Raw genomic sequence first — 26,533 nt, 5'->3', positions numbered from 1 at the left:
TGTAGGGTAGAGTAGGATAGGGTAGAGTAGAGTAGGGTATTGTTTTAGATTCTGGAGAGCAGGGGGGGTGGGAGGCATGTTTGATTCTGTGGGCGCCACATAGAATGTATGAATGAATGTATGTATGAATGTTTGTATTAATGTACGTATGAATGTAGGCGCGAATGTCGGCGCGAATGTCGGCGCCGACAGCCACTTAGACGCTGCTCTGGAGCACGGGGCATGGAAGATAGAGTCAAGGGAGGTGGCGGTTGATTAGTCTTTATTAAGTTATCAAAAAGAGAGAATAAAGATGTTTCCGCCGCAAGGTTATGGGATGGCGGGAAATGGAGTGTCTTGCCATGGGTTGATCCGATTTCTTCTTGAGATGGTTGATGTTTCATGGAACAGAGAGTTGCGACCGACAGACAAAGACGAATAGCCAGGCAGGGCGGCAAGGCAGAAAGAGTTTCTTCCTTAGGCTGAACTTCTTAGGCAGGGAGTACACCGCCTCAGGCAGAATACATACACCGCTCAGGCAGCATTCATCCCGCGGGCGCCCACCTCAGGCAGAAATCAACGCCCCCAAACAGGAAGCAGGGCTAGGGCTTAGCCGCACCCACGACGGGCGAACCGACCAAGCGAAAATTTGCGCTCATCTTGAGATGCTCGATCTTCAACCTCGAACGACGACATCGACCACCCTAATCGACAAAAATGGCGTCTCGTCCTACCGTCACCATCGCCGGCGCTGATGGCAAGCCCACGGGGGCTACCTACCCCCTGCCGGCTGTTTTCGCCTCGCCCATCCGTCTTGATGTTGTCCAGTACGTTCGACCCGGTTGCAGAATGGAAGGGGATGGATGGATGATGGATGGGCATCGCAGAATTTGCAGTTGCAGGACCAGGAGAGGCTGACGGCTTGAAACAGGCAGGTGCACACCGGTATGGCCAAGAACAAGAGACAGCCCTACGCTGTGAGCGAGAAGGCTGGTGAACAGACCTCCGCTGAGTCCTGGGGTACCGGTATGTTGAGGATCTGGAAATCTGAGGCGAAAAAAAAAACACCAATTGATTTGATGGAATATAGGTCGCGCTGTCGCTCGTATCCCCCGTGTCTCCGGTGGTGGTACTCACCGTGCTGGTCAGGCTGCTTTCGGTAACCAGTGCCGTTCCGGTCGTATGTTCGCTCCTACCAAGGTCTGGCGCAAGTGGCACCAGAAGGTCAACGTTGGCCAGAGGTGAGATAATCTATTTTTCCCCACCCACTGGATGTCAAGGGAACAGACATTCTAATGAATCGATACAAACAGACGTTTCGCTACCGCCTCTGCCCTCGCTGCCTCCTCCGTCCCCGCCCTCCTGTTCGCCCGCGGTCACCGCGTCGCCAACGTCCCCGAGGTCCCCCTGGTCGTTGACTCCAAGACCTTCGAGAACGCCGCTCTCACCAAGACCAAGGCCGCCGTCGCCCTCCTCCAGGCCGTCGGTGCCGGCTCCGACCTCGTCAAGGTCCAGAAGTCCAAGAAGATGCGCGCCGGTAAGGGTAAGCTGAGGAACCGTCGTTTCCGCCAGCGCCGCGGACCCCTGGTTGTGTACAACCCCGAGGTCGACGGCAAGGAGCTCGTCCGTGCCTTCCGCAACATCCCCGGTGTTGAGACCTCCCCCGTCTTCTCCCTCAACCTCCTCCAGCTCGCCCCCGGTGGCCACCTCGGTCGCTTCATCGTCTGGACCTCCTCCGCCTTCCAGGCCCTCGACCAGGTCTACGGCACCACCACCTCCCCCGCCGCCCTCAAGAAGGACTTCCTCCTCCCCTCCAACGTCGTCGCCAACGCCGACCTGGCCCGTCTCATCAACTCCTCTGAGATCCAGTCCGTGCTCCGCGCCCCCAAGGGCGAGGCCCGCACCAAGCGCGTCAACGTCCAGAAGAAGAACCCTCTCCGCAACAAGCAGGTCATGCTCCGTCTCAACCCCTACGCTGCTGCTTTCTCCAAGGAGAAGCTCGGCCAGAAGACCGTTGAGGCTGAGAAGCCTGTCCGCGCTTGCAAGGAGTTCCTCAACACCCTCCGTGAGGACTAGATGTTGGGCTTGGGCTTGGACTTGGGTCAACGGGTATGATATGAGTTTGTTTAATTCGGTTTAAAAGTAGCCAATGAGGTTCATCCAAAATTTGTCTTCTCTCTCTCTCTGTAGTCGGTAAATAGTTGTGTGTCTGCCAATTTTTTACCATCTACAGCTGGCTACTGTATGGAATACAAACTCTTATCATATATCCATTGCCTGTTCCAGCAACTTAAGTTGTCCAGCCCCGGTTGACATTACCCCATATTTGTCGAAATTTTCATTCCTTGGCGTCCTGAATGCCAGCAGCAGCAGCAGTAACAACTAACATAACTATCAACCCAACGCACCGACCATTGTAGATAAGTCGGTAAGTAGTACCAAGTAGATAGTAGGCCATAGGCATCCTCAACGGTCAGTCAGCCACTGCCACTCCATGAGCAAAACTCCACCTCCCTTCCCTCAAACCTTTCATCTTAAATATATCAATCAAGTCAGCATCTATACACATACTCCCTACAGAGCCACCAAGCACCAACCCCTCACGAACAAACAAACCCCCACCCGATAGCAAGCATCTAAACATGACAAGACAGAGAATGATAATCCCAACCAACCCCGCCCCAACCTAAGTAGTATATCACCACCCCACATCAATCACAGGCAACCTACCCCCCCTTAACCCATACCACAAAACATACCTACTTACCTACCTACCTACCTACCTACCCACCTAGTTAGTACCTACCTAGTCCTTACCTACACCCCCAACCAAAAAGAAAAGAAAAAAAAAATATCGGCATCGTTTTCCACGTTCTACTGATAAGCACGAAACAAAAGTCTCTTTTCCATATCTGTATCCGTATCTGGTCAATAACCCAGTCCAATCCAATCCAATCCAATCCAATCCAATCCCAATCCCCTCCCCAAACCCCTACCCAAACCCCTACCCCTACCCCTACCCCTATATCACCCCCAATATACAACCGGGATCATCCCCAACCGACCCGAACGGCGACTAGTTAGTAGATCCATCCATCCTGAATCCGGAATCCCGACTCCCGATTTGTACAATATTTGTGCATAACTACCTATCTTACCCCGTGGATAGATCGATAGATTAAGACTTTTTCTTTTTCTTTTTTTTTTGCTTGCTTGCTTGTATGTTTGTTTGTTTGTTTGCTTGTTAGTTAGTTAGTTAGTTAGGTGTCTCGGTAGGCTGGGCTGGGTTGGGTTAGGTTGGTGGTTAGGTTGGGTGAGCGCCGAACTCATCCGAGGGGATGTAGTCGGTCAGGGTTGGTTGCCTAATTCTTGGATTGGGGTGGATTGAATGGACAGACAGGTGGGCTGGGAGTGGCAGGTGACAGACAGGGTCTGAATAGCTAACTAGTAGATATCTAGCTAGCTAAGTAAGTATAGTATTTAGGACTTAGGTACGGAGTATCTAGTGTGGCTATCTACTTGGTAGGATTCGTTCGGGGATTAGGTAGCTGCTATCTCTCTGGATAGTGCCCCGCCTAGGGGAGGTGGGTAGGTAGGTAGGTAGGTAGGTAGGTAAGTAGGGAAATAAGATGTTTTAGCTGGTTGGGAGGGAAGGTGGTGCCTAGCTGGCTGGCTGGATGGATGGATGGATGGATGGATGGATTGGGGATAGGTACGGAGTACTCCGGACGGAGTAGATACCTTAGCTGTCTAGGGGGTCTAAGTACTAATTTAACTAGGAAATACAATATAGCACAGATAGGTGGTGGTGAATGGAAGGAATAGAATATGTTGTTTGAATGGAGAATAAGTAGTAGGATGAGATTATTATGGTTGTGGGAGATAGATAGTAAGAAAGAAGGTGTTGGGATAGAGTGCCGAAATAGGAATTGAAGTTTTACTTTATGTATTATTGCTTGGATAGGATAGGATAGGATAGGATATGGAGGGGTGGCGAATGAGTAAGGCATCGACTGGCAATTTTCAGGAATGACTCAGGAGTACGGAGTACTTTAGTTAACTAGTTAGTTATCTATGCAGGAATCTTCTTAGTTAAGCCTCTCACACATATTATCTAATGTGCCGAGGCTGTTGGAACGTGGTGGTGGGGGGATGTTTGTGATAGACAAGGGTCTGGGTGTGTTTGCTTTATATATTTGGGGGGGGTTACTGGGGAATATCCGCACGAGATACTCCGTATAGTATTCACTACTATCTCTGCCCTTGACTCTCAAGTCCATCTAGCTGATGAAAATATACATTTACGGAGTAAAATTGTAGTGGAATACATAAAGATTCTGGCTATTTTCTATAATTAATGTCTCATAATCATATCATCCAATATATAACATCCCATTTGTACGGATAGTAAGTAGATACCTAATCCCGAGGCAGTAGCCAGACAATACAACAAACATCACACCACACCACCTCCCTTCTAGACCCAAGCCTGAATCGTATCAATACCATCAACTCATTATTAACAGTAGTGTCCATCCACGATCCAATCTCCACATAATATCTTCCTTCCCCATAGCCAGCTAGTCCGCCAGCTAGTCCGCCAGTAGACATACATGCTGTCCGGAATCCAGATGCAAGATGAGATGGCAATGTCCGCTCCAAAGAACGATCGTCCAACCAGATCTACACATTTTGGATCCTCATTTCTCATTTCATTTATCCTTCCACACTTGGATTTCTCGACTCTAGATATTGTGTACAGCAATTTCCCTGCCTACAGTGCTCCATGCCATTAGATAAGCATGCCTGCCTAACTAGTTAACTATGCAAAGCTACCTACTATGTAAGTACACTAAGTAGTAGCAGTGCTCCGTAGTAATAGTAGCAGTGGTAGTATAGGAGTAGGCATCCCCTCCCCAGCAAATCAAATCCCCCCCCTGCATTTGCGCAGACAGGTTAGTCTCGTGCTTTTGTTCCCCCCCCCCCCCTTTCCCATTTGGCAGCTACAGTAGCTTACCTACCTACTTAGCTACCTACTTAGCTACTTTATAGGCGAACCGGTCGGACCAACCGTTTATGCTAGAATTATCTTAGTCATCGCAAATATCCCACCGGGCCGGTCGGCCGAGTGCGGGTTATGCCGGTTTTTTTTTTTTTTTTACATATTTAGGTTGGGAGAGGTTTCTTTTTGTGTGTTTGGGTTACATACAGTATCTACAAGGTGCGGGATTTGAATCTGTTTATTTTATCTTTTTATTTTTGTTTCTTCAGCATCTACTCCGTATTCTTGGTGCCAACCTCCTTCTGAAATCGGTGTTCCTCCGCTCTTGTCCGAGACGAGGGAGGGGCTTACTTTATGTTGGGTTGCGTTCTGCTTTTTGGGGTTTGGGGGGGGGGGGGGGTCTTTGTTAGATATGATGTAAGAGTGAGTAGGAAGGATGGAAGGATGAGACCTTTCTCTATATGGGTATTTAATCGAGTTGATAGAATACTCTACTAGACAGGTAATATGGGGGTCTGTTGAGTGGGTGGTAAGTAGTAGTGGAAGCTGGTAAAAAGTCGTACGGGATAGGGGATTAAATACTGCCCAGCGGAATTGATTCCATGTCTTGGCGGCAATCTGGCTTCTGGATGCGGTAATTGGTGGTTTTGGGCCATACATACCTACGGTACATACATACAGAATACCGTTCTTGATGATGGTAGAATTCTGTCGTGGGTATCAAGGTAGGTACTCCATATTAGAATTGCATAGCAAGTTAGACACATAGTCTAGTATAGTATCAATAGTCAGCAAAAAAAAAAAAAAAGAAGTCACAGATCAATGGAATATCCCATCCACCTACATCTATCTATGTAGTATGTACAATCCTGATACATGTATCGTCGGCATTTGAACGGCGGCAATGGAACGAGACTATCGCCTAAGCTAGGTAGATATCCAGTGTGGAACTGTGTGGACTTCTGGACTTCCCAGTGTCGGTCGGATATTCCGTGTTGGGGGGGGCCGCGCCAAGCCCTGTTACGTAGGATGAGATCAGCACTGCGCAATGCGAACGTGGCCTGTCCACAGTCGACGGAGTATACGGAGTAGGATTCAGACGGAGATGAGTGTATGGAGTGTATGTATGTATGTATATCGAACAGTGTTATTTGAAGCAGTAGTGAAGACGGTTCTGTTCCTATATGACAGGAACACTGCATCCGTAACGCTACAAGTCGTGTGTTCCTGTTAGCCAGATCATAACTAACCCAGAGGAATAGTTACGGCACTCAATCTGAGAGGTGCAGAGTGTCCGTCCGGGTAAGAATATAATCCGGCCTTACCTAAGGGGAAACGCTTTCCTCGGTTCATCCACTGCCCCTCCATTACTACTACGAGCAATAAATAGAATAAATAGTGTTTGACGGTCGGAGAATAGAAATCCTCTGTATCTATCTACCTATCTACCTATCCATAGTGTAACTAGTTGTACACATCCCTGGTACACTGTACAGAGCATATACCAATCGGTCCATGCGCTGATAACCGAGATGACCCTTCTTTACCTTCCCCCCCCCTACACAGGCCCGTAGTTCGTCGTGCTGACCCCCCAGGGCTTCTTATTATTGGCAAGGTACCTGACCCGACACCCAGATGAGACGGTCAGCATCGCACCTTATCGACCGATCAGGGTTAACTTCCGAGGAAAGCGCTGGCTCATGATTCAGGTTGCCAGTCGCACTATCTATCGTCGACTAGATAGATATTTGCGGTAGAGGGCTGGCCCTCCCTCCCCACCTCATCCCACTTGGTTGCGGCGGCTACAACAAGCTTTGGACTAGCTGGAGGTTTGGCCTGTGATGATCGTGATGTGGCTGGACAGAGTAAGAGAACAGGGTGTACGGCGGAGGACACTACTGTATGCAGAAGTGTGTACAGACTACTACTTAGATACCTACTTACAGACATGGTCCAGTACTAATACTAAGTAGAGTATAGAGTATAGAGTATAGCCTCGGAATCCGGACCCGTGAAGGCCTTCCGCCGGAATATGAATTCGATGTAACCATAGCATCCAGGATCCTTCCTCTCCCTCTGCTGTAGTACTTACTCTGGAAGTAGTAATGCGGCGATATTTATCTATTCGATCGCCCGGTCCCAGGCCGAGGAATATCTAGGATAGGATCACTCGTCTCACCCCTCCGGCGCTAAACCCAACCTCGCGGTCCCAAGCGTCCGGATATGGCCTCCGGCCTCGACCCTCGTCTGATCTTACTGAAGGCAGACCGTCCTCCGGCCTTGAAAGTATCCGGAGTGGCAAAGCGACTGGGCGACACCACCAAAAAAACAGACCGTAGTGGATTCGTGCCGGACGTGCCGGGGGGGGTTCTAGTGCAGGGCGTTGGGGTTTAGCCAGGCCTTAGTAGCACTTTGTAGTTTGTACACAGTCCATCGACTCCATCGTGGGCTCCCGACGGTACCCATCTCCAACGCGTCCGGAGCATCTGCCTTATGGCTATATCTCCGTCTCTTATCCCGCTGAAAGTGGCCCCGACGGAGAGGGGAGGGGCATTTGATTGATCCATCCGACTCCGCACAGCCCTGTGCTGTGTGCCTCGGATGTTAATATTTAGCAAACAACAACAACAACAACAACAACAAGAACAAGAGACGGAGGATGGCAAGCCCGGTCAGTGGCATGCCTGCAGTAAAGTTACTAAATACCTAGTTTTATAATTTATATTGCTCCTGAAGTGAAAAAAAAAGTAAGTAGCATCGGACCGCTGGAACGTCCGGCCGGCCCGACAATCTCGGTATTTGTTCGGGAAAACTTGCGATCTGATTCCCATCGCACCAATTAGCGCCGCAACGGGGTTTTCTGGCTCTCGGCATATGAAAGAATGGGATTGGCATCGGATGGTCATGATTGGGACGAGAGACAATCCCAGGGCCATCGGCATCAGCAGCAGCAGCAGCAGCAGCAGCAACGCGAATTAGATTGGGGCCGCAATTTTCTTTTCCCCTGTGCCAGTGAATGGAATGCCAGGGTGGGATCGGTGGATGAGATCGTATGATAGTACTTTAGACTCTGCTTAGCTCGGTAGGGGAGCGATCCACTTGAGGGGGGTTTCGATTTTGGAGTTGTTGGACTTGGACTGTTATTACTAGTATTTATTTTTGGATGTGTTCCCTTATGGTCTGGTCTGTTGAGTTGAAATTGGGGGGATGGATGACTCCATCTTCAGGGCAAACCCAGCCCTCAACCCTCAACCCTCAACCCTCAACCCATCCAGTCGATCCGATTCCCCGGTGAGAAGAGTAGACAGTAGATACATCCAACCAACCAACCACCAGCAACAACCATCACTGCATACAACACAACCCGTTAGTGAGTAAGTAGTACACCCCCCCAAAACTCAAAACCCCCAAGCTAAACGCACCTACCCTAGCCGCTCCGGCGACCAGTCAAAAAGAAACCTGCTCCGGCTGCGAGACCCTCATCCTGTCCGTTTTCCGGCTGCCCCCCAGCCCACTTGGCCGCCAGCCCCCGCGAATGACCGGCCAACGATCCTCAGCCCATCGACGAACTTGCAAAGGCTGTTTGCATTCCATTTCTCATCTCTTTCCCGGCTTGGAGTCGGGCTCCACCTGGGCTACGGAGGTTTCCGTACTGGCCACTAGTCGCCCGGCGACGATAAGCTGGCTGGGTCCCCCCGTCCGGCGCCTGGAGCCTCTGCCCTCTGAGGATACCTAGATTTGTCCGAGTTTGGGCAGTCCGGCCGAAACTGGTCGTCGGCATATGGGTGGTCCTCAGACGGACGGGACTGGACTGGGCCCCGTCCCTGTTGCGTCTGCGCCTTTTGGGGGGGGGGGGAGAGGATGGAAATTGGGAAATAAATTGGTAAATTGGCCCTTGATTAACCGCGATCCAACGCGGTTACTGGATGCTGGGGGGAAAAGCATAGGACTGTGGACACATAGCAGATGTATAGCATAGTGCTCCGTACCTCAGTAGTACATAGTATGTAGGAGTAATCCTCCCTCTTCCTCCCCCCCATGTCGACCGTTGAAGGGGAGGCAGACACACTGACCACGCAGGAAATGAAAGGACCTGGACAGACGCATTGTCCCGACCAGCCAAAACAAGGTTAATTGCAACTGCCGTCCCGAACAGATTGAAGCTGTCCCGTGGTCGATGGTCGCATGAGCTCGCCTCTGCGCAACCATGACTAACGGGCTGGAGCAGGCAATGGATCGTTCCGAACACCCAACGAGGATCCCCCTGCGGGGCGTCGGTTTGAAACCTAATCATATTAAATTTAAACAAAGCCGACCCGGCTAAAAGTCAAAAGGAGAGAGGGAGAGAGAGCCGGTCACTGAGAGGCCACCGTGAGCGATATCTGATGGATGCCGACCCGGCCTGCTCGGTACGCGCTGCCTGCCTGTCTGTCTGCCTTCAAGTAACAAAAAAAAAAAAAAAAAAAAGAGAACTATAATCTCCATGGCCTGATTCTTGATCGAGACGATCGCCTATCCGGGACCACGGCGATGCTAGCCTGCGGCTAGGCCCATCGTGCTCCGATGTTTATCCTTTGAACTTTTACGGATACGTAGAAGCCTGGCTTGATATCACGGCGGGTGCAGATGACCGATGAGCATAAGCATGAGGAAGTGTGGCCCGGGTGGAGCTGTAGCAGATGAACCGAGGACGGAGCAGGAATGACTGCCGAAGAAGAAGCAGCAGCAGCAGGAACAGCTACTCGTCCAGATCGTCGGCTGCTAACTGAGCAGGGAGCAAGCAGGTGATGAATGATACTTTGGGTCTGAGGGCTTGGAGAACCGTTACGGCCGCGAAAGTGGATTGACGCGCTGAGCTAGACGGGCCTGACCCAGAAACAACCCTCAATTGATCATCCTGGATCCGTCATAAGGTGCTCCCTTCCAGAATATAGTCTACAGTCTACACCGCAAGCATACCCAGAATAAAAAGAAGACACTTTCCGTGGAGAACGATCCCCAGTGACGCCGCCGCCGCCGCCACAGCCCTCCTCTCCTCTCCTCTCCTCTCCTCTCCACAAACCCTCCCACTTCACCTCCTCCTCCACCTCCTCCTTCTCTTTTAGTTTCGACAGCTCCTTTCCTCCCGTCTTTTCCTCGGGATCGAGTATCCCCCCGTCTCCTTGTTTCAGAAATTCCCGGACCATCTCCATCTCCCCTCTCCCCTCCGTTTACTCCCACATCCCACCGACAGGGGTTTGCGCGACATCGCACCGAATCAATATCCCAACCTCGGTGCCCCGCGCGATCAAGTTTTGGCGCAAACAGGCTACCTGGCCAGGGCCCATTTTTATTCGTTAGTGGCAGTAGCCGGCGGCCAATATCAGGCCAGCTTGACCACTGACAGTCGGCCTTGCGGCGGCTCTTCCAGCTGGATTAATATCGCCCGTCGAGGGGACATGCAATAATCAAATTGACCTGCCTCCCATTAATTCCGCCGAGCCACGGAGAACGGAGAACGGAGACCAGAGACCACCTGTTCTTCGACCGTTGACCGTTGACCGTTGACCGTTGACACTGGGCACTGACTGCAGTCTGCACTGGGGCATCTCATCTCTCCCTCCCGCCCCCATCTTCCCTCGGTCCTCATCACCCTACCCTGTAACGGTCTGCACGGAGCCTGTCTGCTCTTCGTTTCGGCCTGTGGTCCGAGACACGGTCCAACGAGCGTAGCCTGCAGGGAACTCGACTGTCGCGGACTAGCCACGCATTGTTCGATGCGTCCTGCGACGATCCCCTCCGATCCTGCAGCAACCCTGGAATGGCGAGCCGGTGTCGACATTTGTGTATCCCACCACGGTCGTTGCGCCATGCCCATGCTTGTCCTCTGCTAGACAACCCCCCGTGCCTGTGCCTTTCATCGCCCCTGCCTGAGTTAAGTATATGGGAGCATCCCTGAGCCCGCGTGCGCGGATTCGCTACGCCTGTCGCAAGACGTCTGTCGTTATCGTCTGTTCGGACTGTAAACGTGCTGTCGTCGCCCCTCATCGCACCGCGATCGACTGACCGTGACATCCGACTTTGATCAATCAATCAATCAACCAAGCAGCCCGTTTATTTCTTTCGCCTGTGGTTGTCTGAAGCCAGAGAGCCAGACAGTCAGACCAGCAAACAGCAAATAGCTGAGAGAAGGAGAGAAAGCAGGTGGGTGGCGTCTTCGCCCCAATCCAGCCCAGCCCGAATGGCCGTCGCTAATCGATGAACCCTCTCTCTCTCTCTCTCCCAGCTCCTCTCTGCCCTCATCTCGTGGACAGGAATCCATTCCCCGGCCGCAGAATCCGTCCCGAGACCCGGCTTCGAAGACTCCGCTTGGAGGAGAATCCGGAGAATCCGGAGAATCGAGAGAATCGAGTCTCGCCATCGCCACCATGTCGGCCTTCCCCGCGGGCTCGTTCGGGCAGATGTCCCCAGCCCTCGAGGGCCATCCAGCAGGCCGGCCAGTGTCCGCCTCGCATCCCTTCCAGCTGCCGCCACCGCGAGCCTCCATGCCGCTGTCGTTTGGCGCCGCTCCCTTTCGAGCCCCAGAGACTCGGGATGCTGGAGAGACGACGGCCATGGGACGTGGCAGTGTATCCAGCGAGCAGCAGCAGCAGCAGCAACAGCAGCAACAGCAACAGTTGCCATCTGTCAGCCAGCTGTTAACGCCCACAGCCCATGCCAGCCGGCCCTCATCCCCCTACCACCCGCCGCGATTCGGCATATATACCCCCCCAAACGGACCCACGGGCTCCCCCACCCCCTTCCGGACCGGGGGGGACTCTCACTCTCTCCCGCGCCCTGCCCGCCACGACAGCCCGCGAGCATACACCGCAGAAGCCCTACCTCATCCTCCTCATCCTCCTCCTCCTCACTCGCGTAGCCTCCCTCCACTTGCCCACCTTTCCACCCCAGGTCCAGGTGCAGGTCTACCACGAGACCCCCCGCTGCAACATCCCCTACACGGCGGATCACCCATCCAGACCCACCCCGCGCCGCCGCCCTCCTACTCCCCCTACCACAGCTTCTCCCCCGACAAGGAATACGCGCGCGACTTCTCCCCCTCCGAAACGACCACCGACTCGGCCACCCCCCCGGGAACAACAACTCCTCCTCCTCCTCCTCCAAGACCAAGAACGTGCGTCCCCACGTCGTCGACGAGCGGTACGTCGACGGCGAGGGCCTCTGTTACATCTACGCCGACGGCTCGCACTGTCCCAAGATCATCGACGGCGTCGCCGTCAACGCAAACTGGGGCATCACCAAGGCGGGCAAGCCGAGGAAACGCCTCGCCCAGGCGTGTCTGACCTGTCGCGAGAAGAAGATCAAGTGTCAGCCGAATCTGCCCAAGTGTGATCAGTGCCAGAAGTCGGGGAGAGAGTGTCGGTTTGAGAGCGCGTAAGTCGTCTGATCACGTCCAATTCAAGCCCTTCCCTGTGAATGAATGAATGAATGAAAACGGCTAACGGATGCGTGTGGGTGTGTTGGTGAATGAATAGTCCTCGTGGCCACCGCGCGGCTTTGAAATCCTCCTCCCAGCTGGTCAGCAGATATGACCCCCGAGATAGCTTCCCCTTGGGCAATTACACCTATGGGGGCTCGATGTACTCGACTGTTCGCGCCTCCGAGAGCTCGACTTCCCTGCCTGGCACGAACTCGCAGTCTCCCATCTCGGAGGTCTCGATGATCATGCCTTCTGGCTTGGACAACAGCAACAACAACAGCAACAGCAACACCCAAGACATCTCCTCGACCACAGCCACCACGATGGCCGAACACGACCAACAATATCGCGTCCGAGCCCACTCCAGCGGAACCTACACCACTCACCACACCCACACCCACACCCACACGGAAGATCCTCACACCACCTTCAACACCACAAGCACCACCCGACGCACCTCCCTCTCCCTCCTCACCTCCCCCTCCCTCACTCCCTCTCCAACCTCCTCCCTCCCCCTCCCCACCTGGACAACCGACCCCTTCACCACCGACCCCGACCTCACAACCCACTACATCGAAACCTACTTCACCTACATCAACGACCGCCTGTACTACATGTTCCCACGCAAGCGCTTCCTCCTCTGGCTGCGCTCCTGCCGCTCCAAATCCCCCGACGACAACATGCTCCTCTACGCCATGATGACCCTGGGCTGCATCTTCTCCGACCGCCCCGACCGCGCCGCCGCCCTGAAGCGCTATTCCCGTATCGCCCGCTACGCCGTCGAGCATGGCAGGCATCCCGGCAAGTTTTCGTTGCAGCTGGCCCAGAGTAGGATCATTCTCGGCGTGTGGTATTATGCCGTGGGTGCGTTGATGGAGGCCTGGGACGCGGTGGGGGCTGCGGTGAGGACGGTTTGTGGGCTTCGGTTTAATGTTGAAGGGGGGGGTGGTGGTGGTGGTGGGAGTGGAAATGGGGAGGGAGGGGAGGGGGATAGGGTTAGGGATAGGGACGGGTGTGAGTTTGGTTTGCATCCCCAGGCGTTGATTGAGTGTCGGAGGAGGACGTTTTGGGTGGCGTTTTTGATGGATGTGAGTTTCTCCCCTCTCCTGATTTCCTGGTTTCGTGTTTCGTGTGAAACATGGGGAGGGAGCTATGCTGATGATGATCTTGTGTGTGTCTGATAGCGAATGTGCTGCTTCTACAACCCCGCCTCGACCTTCATCTCCTCGCAAACCGCCTACCTCCGTCTGCCCTGTCGCGAGGAAGTCTACGAAGCCCAGGAATACACCACCGTGCCCTACTTCCAATCCTTCCTCAACCAGCCCTCTTCTTCCTCCTCCTCCTCCTCCTCCTCAACAACAACAACAGCAACAGCAACAACAGCAACAACAACAGCTCACGAAACCCCCACCTCTCCCTCCACAAACCTCAGCGCCATGGCGCTCCTCATCGAAATCACTTCCTTATGGGGCGACGTCTCCGAACACGTCTTCCGCCTCTCCCTCACCCCCCCGGAAACCTACCCGGCCCTCTTCGACGAATTCCACGCCACCGTCGCCCACCGCACCGCCGACTGGCTCTCGCGACTCCCCGACCACCTATCCTTCTCCGCGGTGAACATGGAGCGCAGCATCCGGACCAAAAAGGCCGATGCCTTCCTGTCCATCCACCTGATGTACCACGCCACCCTGATGAAGCTGCATCGTCACGCGCGCGTCTCCGTGCTGAACGAGACTGTCATCAGGCGGATGGTGCGCGCGACCCGCACCCACGCGGTCGAGATCCTGAGGATCGCCGGGGCGCTGGTGAGATATGCGGCTGAGTACGAGCCCGCGCGCGTGGTTATGGATCCGGCGGCCGCGAGGGCGACGGTCTTGAATCCGTTCCTGGGCTACGTGGTCCTGTCGGCGGTGGATGTGTTGAGTGCCGCGGGGTTGATGGTGGATCTGCCCGAGTGTGTGAATTTGGTCCGTGCCGGGTGGGAGGTGCTCGGGGAGTTGACCAGGTTTTGGGGTGGCTGTTTGCCCCTGAAGGCGTTGGTGGAGAGGAGGCTGGAGGGCATGGTGGATGCCGTGAGGGGTGTGGGTGCGGGCGTGGATGGGAGGGAGGTGTTTTTGGTGAAAGGGGGCTCGTTGGATGGTGTTGTTAGGGCTGGACTGCTCGGTGTGAGTCAGATTCAGAATCAGGATGCCGGCGTGGGAGCCGGTGAGGATTTGTTGTATGGCGCGTTGGGGTGCGACGGGTTGTTTGGCGCGCTGGGCGCAGAGGGCGTCTTTTCGGGCGAGAAGGTGCTTTGGGTTGTTGGGTAGATGTGAGTGGGATGTTTGCATGGATTGCATTGGATTGGATTATCTCTCTCTCCCTCTCTCTCTCTCTCTCTCTCTCTCTGTGTGTGTGTGTATAAAAGCTGTTGGGGGTGCTTTGGCTGTATATACCCGGAGGATTGTTTTTGAAGAAATGGCATCGCGTATCTGGATGTTATTGCGGTTTATGCTGTGTCTGGATCTGTTTTTATCTGTGGTATGGACAGTGGATAGGTTTCTCGGTATACATCATGGTAGACAGCAGTTCCCAAGGGAGATTGGTTCGACCTGCCATTCTGAGGAGGCAGTAAACCTGCATTGTCTATTGTCCCTTCCCTATAAGCCGTCCTCCGCCGAGCTGTCAGTAGCATAAGCGTAACTAGCATAGAGCCACAATCAGCTTCTCAGTTCGGGATATCTGGCAGTGACGAGGGGGTCTAAACAAGAGATACCCCGGTTATCTCGCTGACCCGTGTCTGCTACTCAAGAAGAGGATAAGAGGTAGGAGGAGGAGGAAGAGCAGAAGGAAAAGGACGCGGAGCGGAGGCCCAGGCACCAAGGCATCCAGGCATCAGCGGAGAGCCACGGAAATTCCACCCGCCAGGATTTTTCCGACGTCATTCTCCGATCGCATCCACCCATTCTCACCACCACCACCACCACCGCGCATCGCATACGCCTATACATACCTTACACATACACATCCACGCATATATATACCACCCGAAATGACACCGCCCAACTAGCCACCATCCACCCAACAATCCACCCGCGCGACCAACCCGTAACCGCCACCATGCCACCCACCTCCGACCCTCCCCCTCCCTACGCCTACTCGGACTCTTCCTCCTCCTCCTCCTCACCAGACTTCTACACCCTCCTCAACCTTCCCCGCCACCCCCCGCCCACCCCCCCCGGATCCGCTCCGCCTACCGCACCCTCTCCCTCAGCTTCCACCCGGACAAACAGCCCGCGCATCTCTCCGACGCCGCGCGCCACCACTTCGCCCGCATCCAGGAGGCCTACGAGACCCTGATCGATGACAAGAAGCGCGTCGTGTATGATCTGCTGGGGGAGGAGGGGGTGCGGGAGGAGGCCCGGGCGGGGGCTTGTTTGGCGCGGGCGCGGGCGCGGGTGCGCATGGCGATGGCGGGAGGGAGGTCGGCGTGAAGGCTATGTCCGGGCAGGAGTTTCGCAGGTGGTTCTTGCGGAGGATGAAGAGGAGGGAGAGGAAGGCTTTGGAGGAGTTGGTGGGCGAGAAGGTATGCTCTTTTCTCGTCTTTCTTTCTTTCTTTCTTTTTGTGGGTGGTTTTTTATTGGGGGAGGCGGTTTTAGAGGAAGGTCGAGTGAGTTGAGATGAGATGAGATGCTAATGGTTCGCGCAGACTTCCGTCACTTTCGGTATTGATGCCTCGAATATGTTGCATCTCGATCAGGATGAGGTTTTGCATCTGATGGTGCCGAATCCAAAACCCTCCAGGTTTGCTGTCGGCGTGCAGTTCAATGTGCCCGTGCCGACGGTGGGGAATATAATGGGGTATGCCCATGAGGATGAGAAGGAGGAGGAGGATGATGATGATGAGGGGAAGGAGGGGGAGAAATCCCCCGAGGATGCGGAGGTCGATCTGGATGTGGATAAGACGGAGATGTTCATCGATGCGGGCATCGTCGGCAAGATCAACCATCTGTCGCGGGAGGCGATCTTTAGATATCCGGATGGGACAGAGGAGGAGCAGAAGGTATGTTTCTCCGCTTAATTGTTGACTTTTGACTTTGGAAGGCAAGCTAAGCAGGCTCCTTGTTAGCTCGCCCTGCCGTATCTCCTCGGCTCCAAGAAAATCACCCTCGGCGTCGGCCTCACGCGCAGAATCGGCGACCTCTCCGGCCAAGGCATCCTCGCCGGCCCTGCCTCCCTCCTGCGATACTCGGCCGTGGCCGTCAACGCCTCCGTGCTGCCCTTCCCGTCCATCCAAACCAGCTGGGCCAAGCCCGTCGTGCTCATCCCCGGCACCACCCCCTTCCAGCTCACCCTGGGCGCTGGCTTCGACCGATCCCCACTCCAGACGCCCCCCACCCTCGACGTCCAGCTCAGCCGCCACATCGGCGGCTCGAAATTCCTCCTGTGCAACTGGTCCAGCGGCACCATCCCCTGGCCGCGCGCCGTGCAGCGCTTCTTCGCCCCGCTCGTCGACCTCCACATCGACCCGCACTCCGTCCTCTTCAAGCCCGAAACCCACAGCTACCTCCAGGTCGGGGTCATCTCCCAGTCCAAGCAGAAGCACATCCCCGCCATCGACGACGAAGACTACGCCGACGAGGACGAGGACGAGGACGAGGACGAGGACGAGGACTTCGAAACCCTCCGCTCCAAACGCCGCAACCAGACCTCCGCCGCCGAAGCCTGGAAGCTCCTCGCCATCGCCAACCCCCTCACCACCAACCTCGCCTTCGGCTACTCGCGCAACATCTTCTCCGGCTCCACCGTCACCGACCCCATCCGCGCCGAATGGAGCTCCGAAGGCCACTCCCCGCGTCCCGCCGACTCCGTCCCACGGTCCATCCGCCTCGGCATCGAAACCACCATCGACCCCACCCTCGCCCTCGGCTGGCAAGTCGAAGCCACGCGCCAAGTCGGGGAATTCACCCGGATGGGCTTGGGGGTCGGCCTGCAGGGCGCCAACGGCCTCATCATGACCGTCTCCTGGAGTCGACTGGGCCAGAAACTCCGCTTCCCCATCACGATCTGTCCCTTCGACGCCGCGGACATGGACGTCGCCCTCGCCGCCGTCATCACCCCCTGGCTCGCCTACTGCGCCCTCGAATTCGCGTTCCTGCGTCCCCGCGCACGCAAACACCAACGACGTCTCCTCGCCCGTCGCCAGAAACAGCTGAAAAAGCTCCTCCCGAGAAAGAGGGCCGAGAGCCGGCAGGCGATCGAGCTGATGACCGAGCAGGTCCAGAGACGCCAGGCTAAGGAGCATGTCTCGCATGGCCTGGTCGTTGTCAAGGCCGAGTATGGGTATTATCCTGCTGAGGCGGGCAAGGAGGCCGAGACTACGGATGTTACGGTTCCGGTGGCGGCGTTGGTGGATCATGGGCAGTTGGTTGTTGCGAAGGAGGTCGTCAAGGTGGGTTTCTTTCTTTCTTTCTTTCTTTTTTCCCTCATATGCGTGGTAAATTCGACCCGAACGAGCTAACAAATAACCAGTCCCATATCCTGGGCTTCCATGACCCCGCCCCGCTGAGGCATAAGATCCTCAAGGTTTGGTACTTGTACCAGGGGAAGAAGCATTACGTGGAGGCGAAGGACGGGGAGGGCGTTGCTTGTCCCATGAGGGTGCATTTGGTGTAGATGGTCTGCGCTGCGCTGCGTTGTGTAGATGTGTTTTGTATACTGTATACTGTATACTGCATACTGTATACTTATTTTGTATTCTAATCTCCTTTCTTGTGGCATGTGTCGTGTTGTGCGATTTTGTATTGTATTATTGGGAGCATAGCCGGTTGCATGTGTTTGATGATGTATGATAGATTTTGTAGGGGGGTAATCACTGGATGTATGGTTTTTTGTTGTTGAGATACTGTATGGGGAGTATCACTGGATGTATTCTGTTTTGTTATTTAGCTATAGAATAGTAGTAGTAGTAGGAGCAGCAGGAGTGGCGACGTCACACCGCCCACGTGACTGCATGCTAAAAGCCCATCCGGCCTCTTCAACCTCCATCCATCCACCACCCCACGTCCACAATGGCTTCCATCGCCGAGGGTCTCTTCAAGTCTCTTCCCAAGCCGAAGCACACCGGCGAGGAGGAGCTGCCGCTCCACGCCCAGCCCCGCGGTCCGCGCATCGTGGGGCCGGGCCAGCTGGACGAGACGCAGGTTGTTCTCCGGGTATGTCAACCATCACCACACCTCACTCCCCCATCATCATCATCATCATCATCATCATCATCACCCCTGTTCAACTACCTCACCTACCCCCCTCACTAACAAACACCTCCCAGAGAACCGGCCCTCCCCCCTACCAAAACCGCAGCGGATGGCGTCCCCGCGCACCCGAAGACTTCGGCGACGGCGGCGCGTTCCCCGAGATCCTCGTCGCACAATACCCGCTCGACATGGGCCGAAAGGGCACGTCATCGACCTCGAACGCGCTCGCCGTGCAAGTCGACGCCGAGGGCAAAGTGAAGTACGACGCGATCGCGCGCCGCGGACACAGCGACAGCCACATCGTGCACGCGTCGTTCAAGGACCTGATCCCGCTGCGCCAGCGCGTCGACATGGGCGAGATCTCGCTCGACCGACCCTCCGAAGAAGAAGTCCAGCTGCAGATGGAGAAGACCAAGAACGCCCTGGCCAGTCTGGTTGACGGGGCCGTGGCCGCCCAGAAGCCCAAGAACGTGCGCACGGGCAAGCGCGCCGAGCCGACGTTCGTGCGCTACACCCCGGCGAATCAGATGGGGGATACCGAGAGGAAGAATGATCGTATTATGAAGATCGTGGAGAGGCAGCAGGATCCGATGGAGCCGCCCAAGTTTAAACATAAGAAGATTCCCCGTGGCCCGCCCTCGCCTCCCCCGCCGGTTATGCATTCCCCGCCGCGGAAGTTGACGGCTGAGGATCAGGAGGCCTGGAGGATTCCTCCGCCCGTCTCGAATTGGAAGAATCCCAAGGGTTATACGGTTCCCCTTGATAAGCGGTTGGCGGCCGATGGGCGAGGCATGCAGGATGTGACGATTAACGATAAGTTTGCGCAGTTTGCCGAGGCCTTGTTCACTGCGGATAGGCATGCCAGGGAGGAGGTCAGGTTGCGCGCCCAGATGCAGCAGAAGTTGGCGGAGAAGGAGAAGGCCCTGAAGGAGGATCATTTGCGGGCGTTGGCGCAGAAGGCCCGCGAGGAACGCAGAGGTGGTGGGAGACGGGACTCGCGGGGCGGATCGCGCTCGCCGTCGCGCAGTGTCAGTCGCAGTGTAACGCCGGAGAGTGTCAGCGAGGGCGAGGAGGCGGCGCGGGAGCGCGAGCAGATGCGTCGCGAGCGCCGCCAGGAGAACGAACGCCAGCTTCGCCAGTCGCGCATGGGCACCGAGCGTCGCATCCAGATGATGGCCCGCGAGCAGAACCGCGATATCTCCGAGAAGGTCGCCCTGGGCCTGGCCAAGCCTACCCAGGCGTCTGAGTCCATGTACGATTCTCGTCTCTTCAACCAGACGAGTGGCATGGATACCGGGTTCAATGAGGATAATCCCTACGACAAGCCGCTGTTTGCTGCGCAGGACGCTATCAACAGCATCTATCGTCCGCGGGCGCAGGCCGATGATGAGGACGAGGAGGCGGGCGATGGCGAGATGAACAGGATCCAGAAGTCGAACCGCTTTGAGGTCCTGGGTAAGGCGAAAGAAGGGTTCCGGGGAGCGGACCTGGCTGAGGTGAGCACATCCATCTGCCTTTACCTTTGTCTACATCTATCCCTTCCACTTCTACATTGTCTACATTCATCACATCCATCAATCTATTCACCCTCTCTATCTCCATCTCCATCTCCATCCATCTACACATTCACTGACGAAAAACCAGTCCCGCGACGGCCCCGTGCAATTCGAAAAAGACTCCGACCCCTTCGGCATCGACACAATGATCGCGGACGTGACGGCCGGGTCGGGGGCCGGCCAGAAGCGCTACGGCATCCAGGAGGTCGATCAGTCGGGGCGCGAGCGTGGGTCGAAGCGCGCCCGAGTGGACGACGATTGATTCATTCATCCCTCCATCCTTTGCTGAGCTGTATGTATTGATTTGGTATTCCCGGTATGTATGTGCATTATGGTGTTGTGGGTGTTTTTTATTCAATGAAAAGGTGAATTTGAATTTGAATTTATCTGTGTTGTTGTTGTTGTTGTCTTGGGGGAGATTATTGTTTTGAGGGGGGGAGTGTAGATGGGTGATGAGAGGGAGGATGATGGATCACCTTTTCTTTTCTTTTCTTTTCTTTTCTCTGCTGTAGATACTCGGATACTCACTATCGAAGTCATGATTGAGTATCGCCTAACCTACCCACCCTCAAACCTGCTCATTACTGTCTGTCTACCCACCTACCCACCCACCTTCCACATCAGTATCAGTACCAGACACCTCCTGGCTTCATAAACAAGAACCATCAATCTATACATAGTATACATAGTATACACAGTATACATAGTTATTTAGTTCTCCCCCCCCCCCCCGCGCCATCGCATAGTCCGAGCCCGGCATATCCATATCCATATCCATATCTATATCCATATTCAGGTTCATATCCATAAAGCCGTCCTCCTCCCTCCCCGGCGACCAATCGGGACAACTGGACCAAGACCAAGTGTCGACGACATTCCCCATTCCCCATTCCCATTAACATCGGATCCAGGACCGAGTCGGGGTCTCCTCCTGCCTTGTGCCTTGTCTAGCCCGATGGAATCTTCGTCGAGGATCCCGTGCGGTTCCTTCCATCGTCAGCACGGACGGTGTAGCTAACTACGCTGGATTCCTCCCCGGTCTCATTCCTACCATCCTTCTCTAGAACCCTAGGATTGGATTGAATGGAGGAGGAGGAGAGGTTGTCTAGCCTAGCTGGGAAGGGTAAAAGTGGATTTGTTGATGTTGTGTAGATGTGGACGGGACGGGACTGGTTGGTGGGTTGGTTGGTTGGTTGGTTGGGGTTTCCACGGATGTACGTATGTATGTATGTATGGATGTATGCCACAGGGCATGGAATAGAATGGAATAGAGAAAGAAGAGCCCAGTCCAATCCAACTGTGTGGATCATGATTCACTGCACTGGGGACTGGGAGAATGATAATAATGGAGATCATGTCAGACTCGGACTCATGGATGATGGATGATGATGAGGATGATGGGGTGGGCCTGGAGGGTGGGGCGGATACTACATTTAATTTGATTCGATTTGTGCATTATTGCGATGCTGTGATTGGCTTGATGCAGTGGATGGGGTGCTGTAATGGATTTAGCAGTGATATCGTATGAATGGAGTAAGAACAAAGATAGAATACAGAAAGCAGATACACCCTCCCTCCCCAGTTGGCAGTCCCTGCTATGCTATGCTATAGTCTAAAAAAAAAACATTGTGTTTTCCCCCTCCCCCTCTGTGCCAGGAAGGGAAAGTTCCGAAGTCGAGGAAAGTGTGATCTGGTTGAATATCCTAAGAAGATAGGACTTGCAGCAAATTCTTCAGTTGTACACTGCATAGTATACTATGGAGTACCATGCAGAAGGATCATGTCGCACTTGCAGATGAGATGAGCGGGATGTGAAACAGACCAGATCCCGGGTAGTTAGTTTAGGATAGACATGTTGTGTGTGGCGAGGGGTGGTTGCTGCGTGACTAGATAATAAATATATTGCTGAGACTGCTGCGCCGTAGTGGGAATGGGATTGGTTGGGGGGTGTACTCCGTATGGATACAAAGTATCTATCTATCTGTCTGCTGTCTGCTGCGTGTCTGTGGGTATTCTAGTAGAATTCAACCAATCCCGATAACTAACTAGTAGAGAGGATGCTTACCCTAGCTGCTTAGGGAGATAGGTAGGGAGTAGGTACCTAAGACATCCACCCTTAGGCATAGACACTGTTAATATTAGAGCATAGTATAGTTAGTTATATCCCAACAGAATAAAAATCATGGCATCGCAATGTTAGTCAACTTACTTACAAACGTGGTTAAATCGGGTACATTTAACTGGTTGGGCATTAGAATCCCACCATCCCACCAGATACCTGACTACTAGCTGTCTGCGACTGCTAGTTAAGTAATCAGCTTACTCCCATGGAATAAATCAGGATACATGGCCTGATGCGCTGCAGCACACACACTGCAGCACACTGCACGCAGCTGCACGCAGTCATCCACCCACCCAGAGATAAGTCCACCAGGCAAGCCAAGGATGACCCTCCAACTCTCTCGGGTCGATCATCCGGATCAGCCGACTGATTGGCCGACCCCCATCCCCATCCCAAACCGACGACGTACAGCCGTGGTTGCGTGGATCCCAATCGTGCGATAACGTGCGTGCGCCAATTGATTGATCGGTGGATTGATTTTGGGCCGTGCGAGGGTTGGGAAGTCTGGGGGGGACGGAGACGGAGATCATCCGGGTTTACAACTTTTGGGAGAGCGCTTTAAGCGCAGAAGAGGAGGAGATGAGGAGAAGGTTGGCTTGATCTGGTTGAAGTGGAGGGGAGGGGTATGGCCCTCTTCACCGCCTTTGGCAGTGTCCTGTAGTCTACGTACGTACTTTGGATGAAAGGAAGAATCTTCCTGATAAAGAGATCCTCGGGCGCATCGCCGTTTGTTTGATTCATCGTGACCCGCGGGTCCCCCGTGGATCCCCAGCAAAAGATGGCTGCAGAGTGCAGCGTATCTACGGACTGTGTGATGTATGCGACCGTGGTGCCTGACTAGATTCCCAGTTCATCGCACAACATCCTTGTCCCCCTGGCCAGTGCGGGGGGAGACTGCCAGCGTCCAGACAGACAGAACAGAACGCACAGGGCAACTCGGTAGGGGCGCCTAGCGCGGGGTGGCGATCGAGAGGAGGGGATTTGCTGGCGCTGCTGATAAGCTGCTGGGTCGGTGGAGCTGGAGATAATTGGGGTTAGTCAAGAGGAGAGGATAGGATAAGAAAAGGGAAATAATCGCGACAGACAGCAGACAGCAGACACAGCACTAGTTAGTTATCTATCTATCTGGGATCCTCAAGTGTAAGACTTTCCTCTTTCTTGTCAGCCAGGCCAATCACACTGCTTTCCTTCATCGACTGTCTTTCCTTTTTTTCCCCCCTCTTCTTTTTTTTTTTTTTTTTTTTCTTGAGGCAACGGTCCCTAGGTTTTTTTTTTCTTTTTCTTTTCTTTTTTTTTTATCTTTATCTTTTTTTTTTCTCTCTCCTGCGAGTGGTTGGTTCCTTGGGACTGAGTCACTGACAGGGGAGCACCAAAGGCTGAGTCAAAGGCCGGAAGAGGAGACGCAAATTGACCCAATTTGGGGAGGCCGGCCAGTCAGTCACCTGCTTGCTTGCTCTACACCATCACTTCCTTCTCTCCTCCTCTTCTCTCCTCCTTCTCCTCCACTTTCAATCCATTCCAATTCCCACTCCTTCCTGACCCTCTCCCTCCCTTTTAACTCCATCATCATCCACCCTCTTCCTCCCCGCCTGATCGATCCGATCTGCAACCAATGCTTGTCTCGCCTCTATCCCTCCGCCGCCCGCTGCCTTCATCGTCATCCCTTCTTGCCTCCCCCCATTGATACCATCCCCTGATCCAATGGCGTAACCCGTGCCCGAACCATGAATGCGCCTCTTAAGCGCAAAAGGAAAAGAAAGGAAAAAGAAAAGAAAAAACCCCCCCAGGAACAAGGAATTGCGTCACTCCTGCCCATTGGCACGGCCCGGCACTGCACTGCACTGCACTGACTACTAGCTGCTGCCGCTGTGAATGCCGCGGTCATTCGCGTGCCTGGCGTGTTGCCTGTCTGCCTGTTTGCCTGTCTGCCTCACCTGATCCCAACATCCTCAACTCTCCCTCAGTAATCGGCCTCTGTTCGGCCTGCTAAATACCCTCCGCCATCGTCATCGCCGTCGTCACCTGAATTGCGAGGCTCCCATCTCTCTCAGTCACTGCACCCTCCTCAACTCCTCTCGCCGTACTACGTCCAGGACCCGCAATCATTCAATACAAAGTCCCGGCCTTCTAAAAGTCCTTCATCACCTGCAAGATGGAGCAGTCTCTGTCTCTCATCTCTGCCCAGGTCCAGTTCATGGTAAGCCTATACTCCAACGGCCCGCCTCGCCATGGATGCCCTTCGTGTCCGGCTGGTCTCGTTAACCACCGTCGTCGAAATACAGGAAGACCGACTGGCCCTGGTGCACATCCCTCTGGACCTCTACCCCTTCTTCCTCAACCCCATCCTGCAGCTACTCTTCCACGAGGTGTCTCCCATCGCGGACTCCCTCGCGGACGATGGCTACGCAGAGACGCGCTCCCCTCACCCTCCCGCCTTCCTGAACTTCTCCATCACCCCCGTGGAATGCTCCATCATGTGCCCCCGCCAGCTCGCCAAAGAGTACTTCGCCCCCCTGGTCGACAAGTTCCTCCAGAGTAACACCGCCAGCCAGACCCGCCTGTCCATCAGCCATGACGACTTCATCGCCATGCAGGTGTACGGGGAGGGGCTGGAGGCCGGCCAACGCGTGCTCGAGCTGACCAGCCCTCTCGCCATGGCCGGAATGTACGTACCTCCCTCCAATCCTCGAGCTTCCATCACTAACAGCCCCAGCTCCATCTTCTTCATCTCCACCTACTTCTCCGACTACATCATTGTGCCCCTCCGCAGCAAGACCCAGGTGATCGAGGCCCTGGAGAAGCGCGGCTTCCAGTTCGAAATGACCACCGAGGCCTTCATCAACAACAACCAAGCCCAGTACACCTGCTTCAGCCCGGTCTCATCTCGCTCCGCCAGCAGCCTGGGCTCACCCCCGGCCACGCCGCCGCCCTCTTCCCTCGACGAGCTGCAAACCCGCACCTTCTCCTCGCTGCGCAAGAACCACATCGTCCCCTCCGTCGACCGCTCCCTCCGTCTCGTCCAATGCGCCGCCCACCACCGCTACAGCAGCGACACCAGCTCCATCGCCATCCTGCGGGACGCCCTCACCACCACCCTCGTCGTCGACAAGCCGCGCTTCCTCTCCCTCACGCTCACCGCCGCCGACCCCGCGGCGTCCCTGCTGCTCGAGAAACGGCTTCTCCCGCGCTTCTCCAACGGCCCCGACGACGAAGAAGGCCTCCTCCTCGGCTCCAAGGAAGAGATCCTCGTCCCCATCATGCTCGACCTCCGCAAACTCCCCCTCGAAGCCACCGGAATCGTCTGCGGTGTCGCCGGCCGTCTCGCCGACGCCACCCACCACCGTGACGACGCCGACGACGATGACGAAACCACCGACGTCTCCACCACCTTCTCCCAGTCTTTCAACGGCAACGGCTCCTCCCTCGAAAGCACCATCAAAAACCTCCTCTCCTCCAGCTACGGCTCCGGTGGGCCCGTGCGCCCCTTCGGCTCCACCCCGGGGTATAACACCCACCGTCTGGAGCCGGATATTGATCCCTCGCTTGACGCTGTCGAGATCAGCTTCCTGAGCACCGCCCGCGCCGGTACAATCATCGTCGGCGAGCACGAGCTCAACCGTGCCGTCGATGCTTTGGAGGCGGAAAGCCATGAGCCGGAAAAAGCGTTTGAGGCGTTGGAAATTTAGCCACTCTGCCTATCAGCATTGATTTCTCCATTTGGTGGTTGGTTGATTTGATACTACCTTCTTGATTGTCTTCTTAATGACTCACGCTTACGGTTCCCGTTACGGTTACGGATGCCTAAAACTCATTTGCTCTTCTTGCATTGGGATTCTATCTTGTCTTTTTTTCTTTTTCACACTTTTTGTTGTTGATGATGGTCCCCTGACTGACTCACAGCCCATACAAGCCTTGGCGTTTGGGATTGCATATCAAAAGTTTCTTTCTTTTTTTTTTTTCTTTTTCTTTACTTTTTTTACGTGAAAGTTACATACTCATGTGGATTGCATCACACGGATTTTATTGCATTTACTTTGATGGTTATGCATCTGGTTGTGGTGGTGGTTGTCTCTCCTCTCTGCATCTTTTTTTTTTTTATTTCTTGATCGTTTTTGATTGTGACGTACCGTACATACCCATACCCATACCCATACCCATACTCAATTTGCCATTACCGTTGTC

At 54.5% G+C, this 26,533-nt stretch overlaps 6 protein-coding genes across 6 annotated transcripts; 5 read left to right on the top strand and 1 right to left on the bottom strand.

The window, feature by feature from the left end:
• Window positions 1-675: 675 nt before the first annotated feature.
• Window positions 676-2,217, top strand: BO70DRAFT_362843 (60S ribosomal protein uL4). The gene is made up of 4 exons (XM_025543416.1): window positions 676-806; window positions 911-1,005; window positions 1,070-1,220; window positions 1,293-2,217. Exons 1-4 carry the CDS (start codon window positions 697-699, stop codon window positions 2,053-2,055), a joined length of 1,119 nt encoding a protein of 372 aa, XP_025398705.1. The 5' UTR covers window positions 676-696; the 3' UTR covers window positions 2,056-2,217.
• A 9,073-nt stretch (window positions 2,218-11,290) lies between these two features.
• On the top strand, window positions 11,291-15,109 carry BO70DRAFT_380263 (uncharacterized protein). The gene is made up of 4 exons (XM_025545401.1): window positions 11,291-11,917; window positions 11,980-12,394; window positions 12,496-13,528; window positions 13,625-15,109. Exons 1-4 carry the CDS (start codon window positions 11,389-11,391, stop codon window positions 14,747-14,749), a joined length of 3,102 nt encoding a protein of 1,033 aa, XP_025398704.1. The 5' UTR covers window positions 11,291-11,388; the 3' UTR covers window positions 14,750-15,109.
• BO70DRAFT_371736 (J domain-containing protein) lies at window positions 14,995-18,095 on the top strand (the record flags this gene model as incomplete). The annotated part of the gene is made up of 6 exons (XM_025544815.1): window positions 14,995-15,050; window positions 15,610-15,826; window positions 15,904-16,005; window positions 16,129-16,482; window positions 16,549-17,871; window positions 17,952-18,095. 6 exons carry the CDS (start codon window positions 14,995-14,997, stop codon window positions 18,093-18,095), a joined length of 2,196 nt encoding a protein of 731 aa, XP_025398703.1.
• A 384-nt stretch (window positions 18,096-18,479) lies between these two features.
• Window positions 18,480-20,872, top strand: BO70DRAFT_362837 (SKIP/SNW domain-containing protein). The gene is made up of 3 exons (XM_025543415.1): window positions 18,480-18,634; window positions 18,748-20,169; window positions 20,318-20,872. The coding sequence occupies exons 1-3, from the start codon at window positions 18,491-18,493 to the stop codon at window positions 20,489-20,491; spliced, it is 1,740 nt and encodes a 579-aa protein (XP_025398702.1). The 5' UTR covers window positions 18,480-18,490; the 3' UTR covers window positions 20,492-20,872.
• Window positions 20,873-20,966: 94 nt separating this feature from the next.
• Window positions 20,967-21,629, bottom strand: BO70DRAFT_362836 (uncharacterized protein). Its single transcript, XM_025543414.1, has one exon. The coding sequence runs from the start codon at window positions 21,537-21,539 to the stop codon at window positions 21,177-21,179; it is 363 nt and encodes a 120-aa protein (XP_025398701.1). The 5' UTR covers window positions 21,540-21,629; the 3' UTR covers window positions 20,967-21,176.
• A 2,874-nt stretch (window positions 21,630-24,503) lies between these two features.
• BO70DRAFT_353391 (ACT domain-containing protein) lies at window positions 24,504-26,037 on the top strand (the record flags this gene model as incomplete). Its single annotated transcript, XM_025541829.1, has 3 exons — window positions 24,504-24,548; window positions 24,634-25,016; window positions 25,059-26,037. 3 exons carry the CDS (start codon window positions 24,504-24,506, stop codon window positions 26,035-26,037), a joined length of 1,407 nt encoding a protein of 468 aa, XP_025398700.1.
• Window positions 26,038-26,533: the final 496 nt, after the last annotated feature.

This window comes from Aspergillus heteromorphus, assembly GCF_003184545.1.
Source record: "Aspergillus heteromorphus CBS 117.55 chromosome Unknown BO70scaffold_15, whole genome shotgun sequence".
Lineage (NCBI taxonomy): Eukaryota > Fungi > Ascomycota > Eurotiomycetes > Eurotiales > Aspergillaceae > Aspergillus > Aspergillus heteromorphus.
The sequence above is the reverse complement of the archived record's forward strand: the minus strand, read 5'-3'. Positions and strand labels throughout refer to the sequence as shown.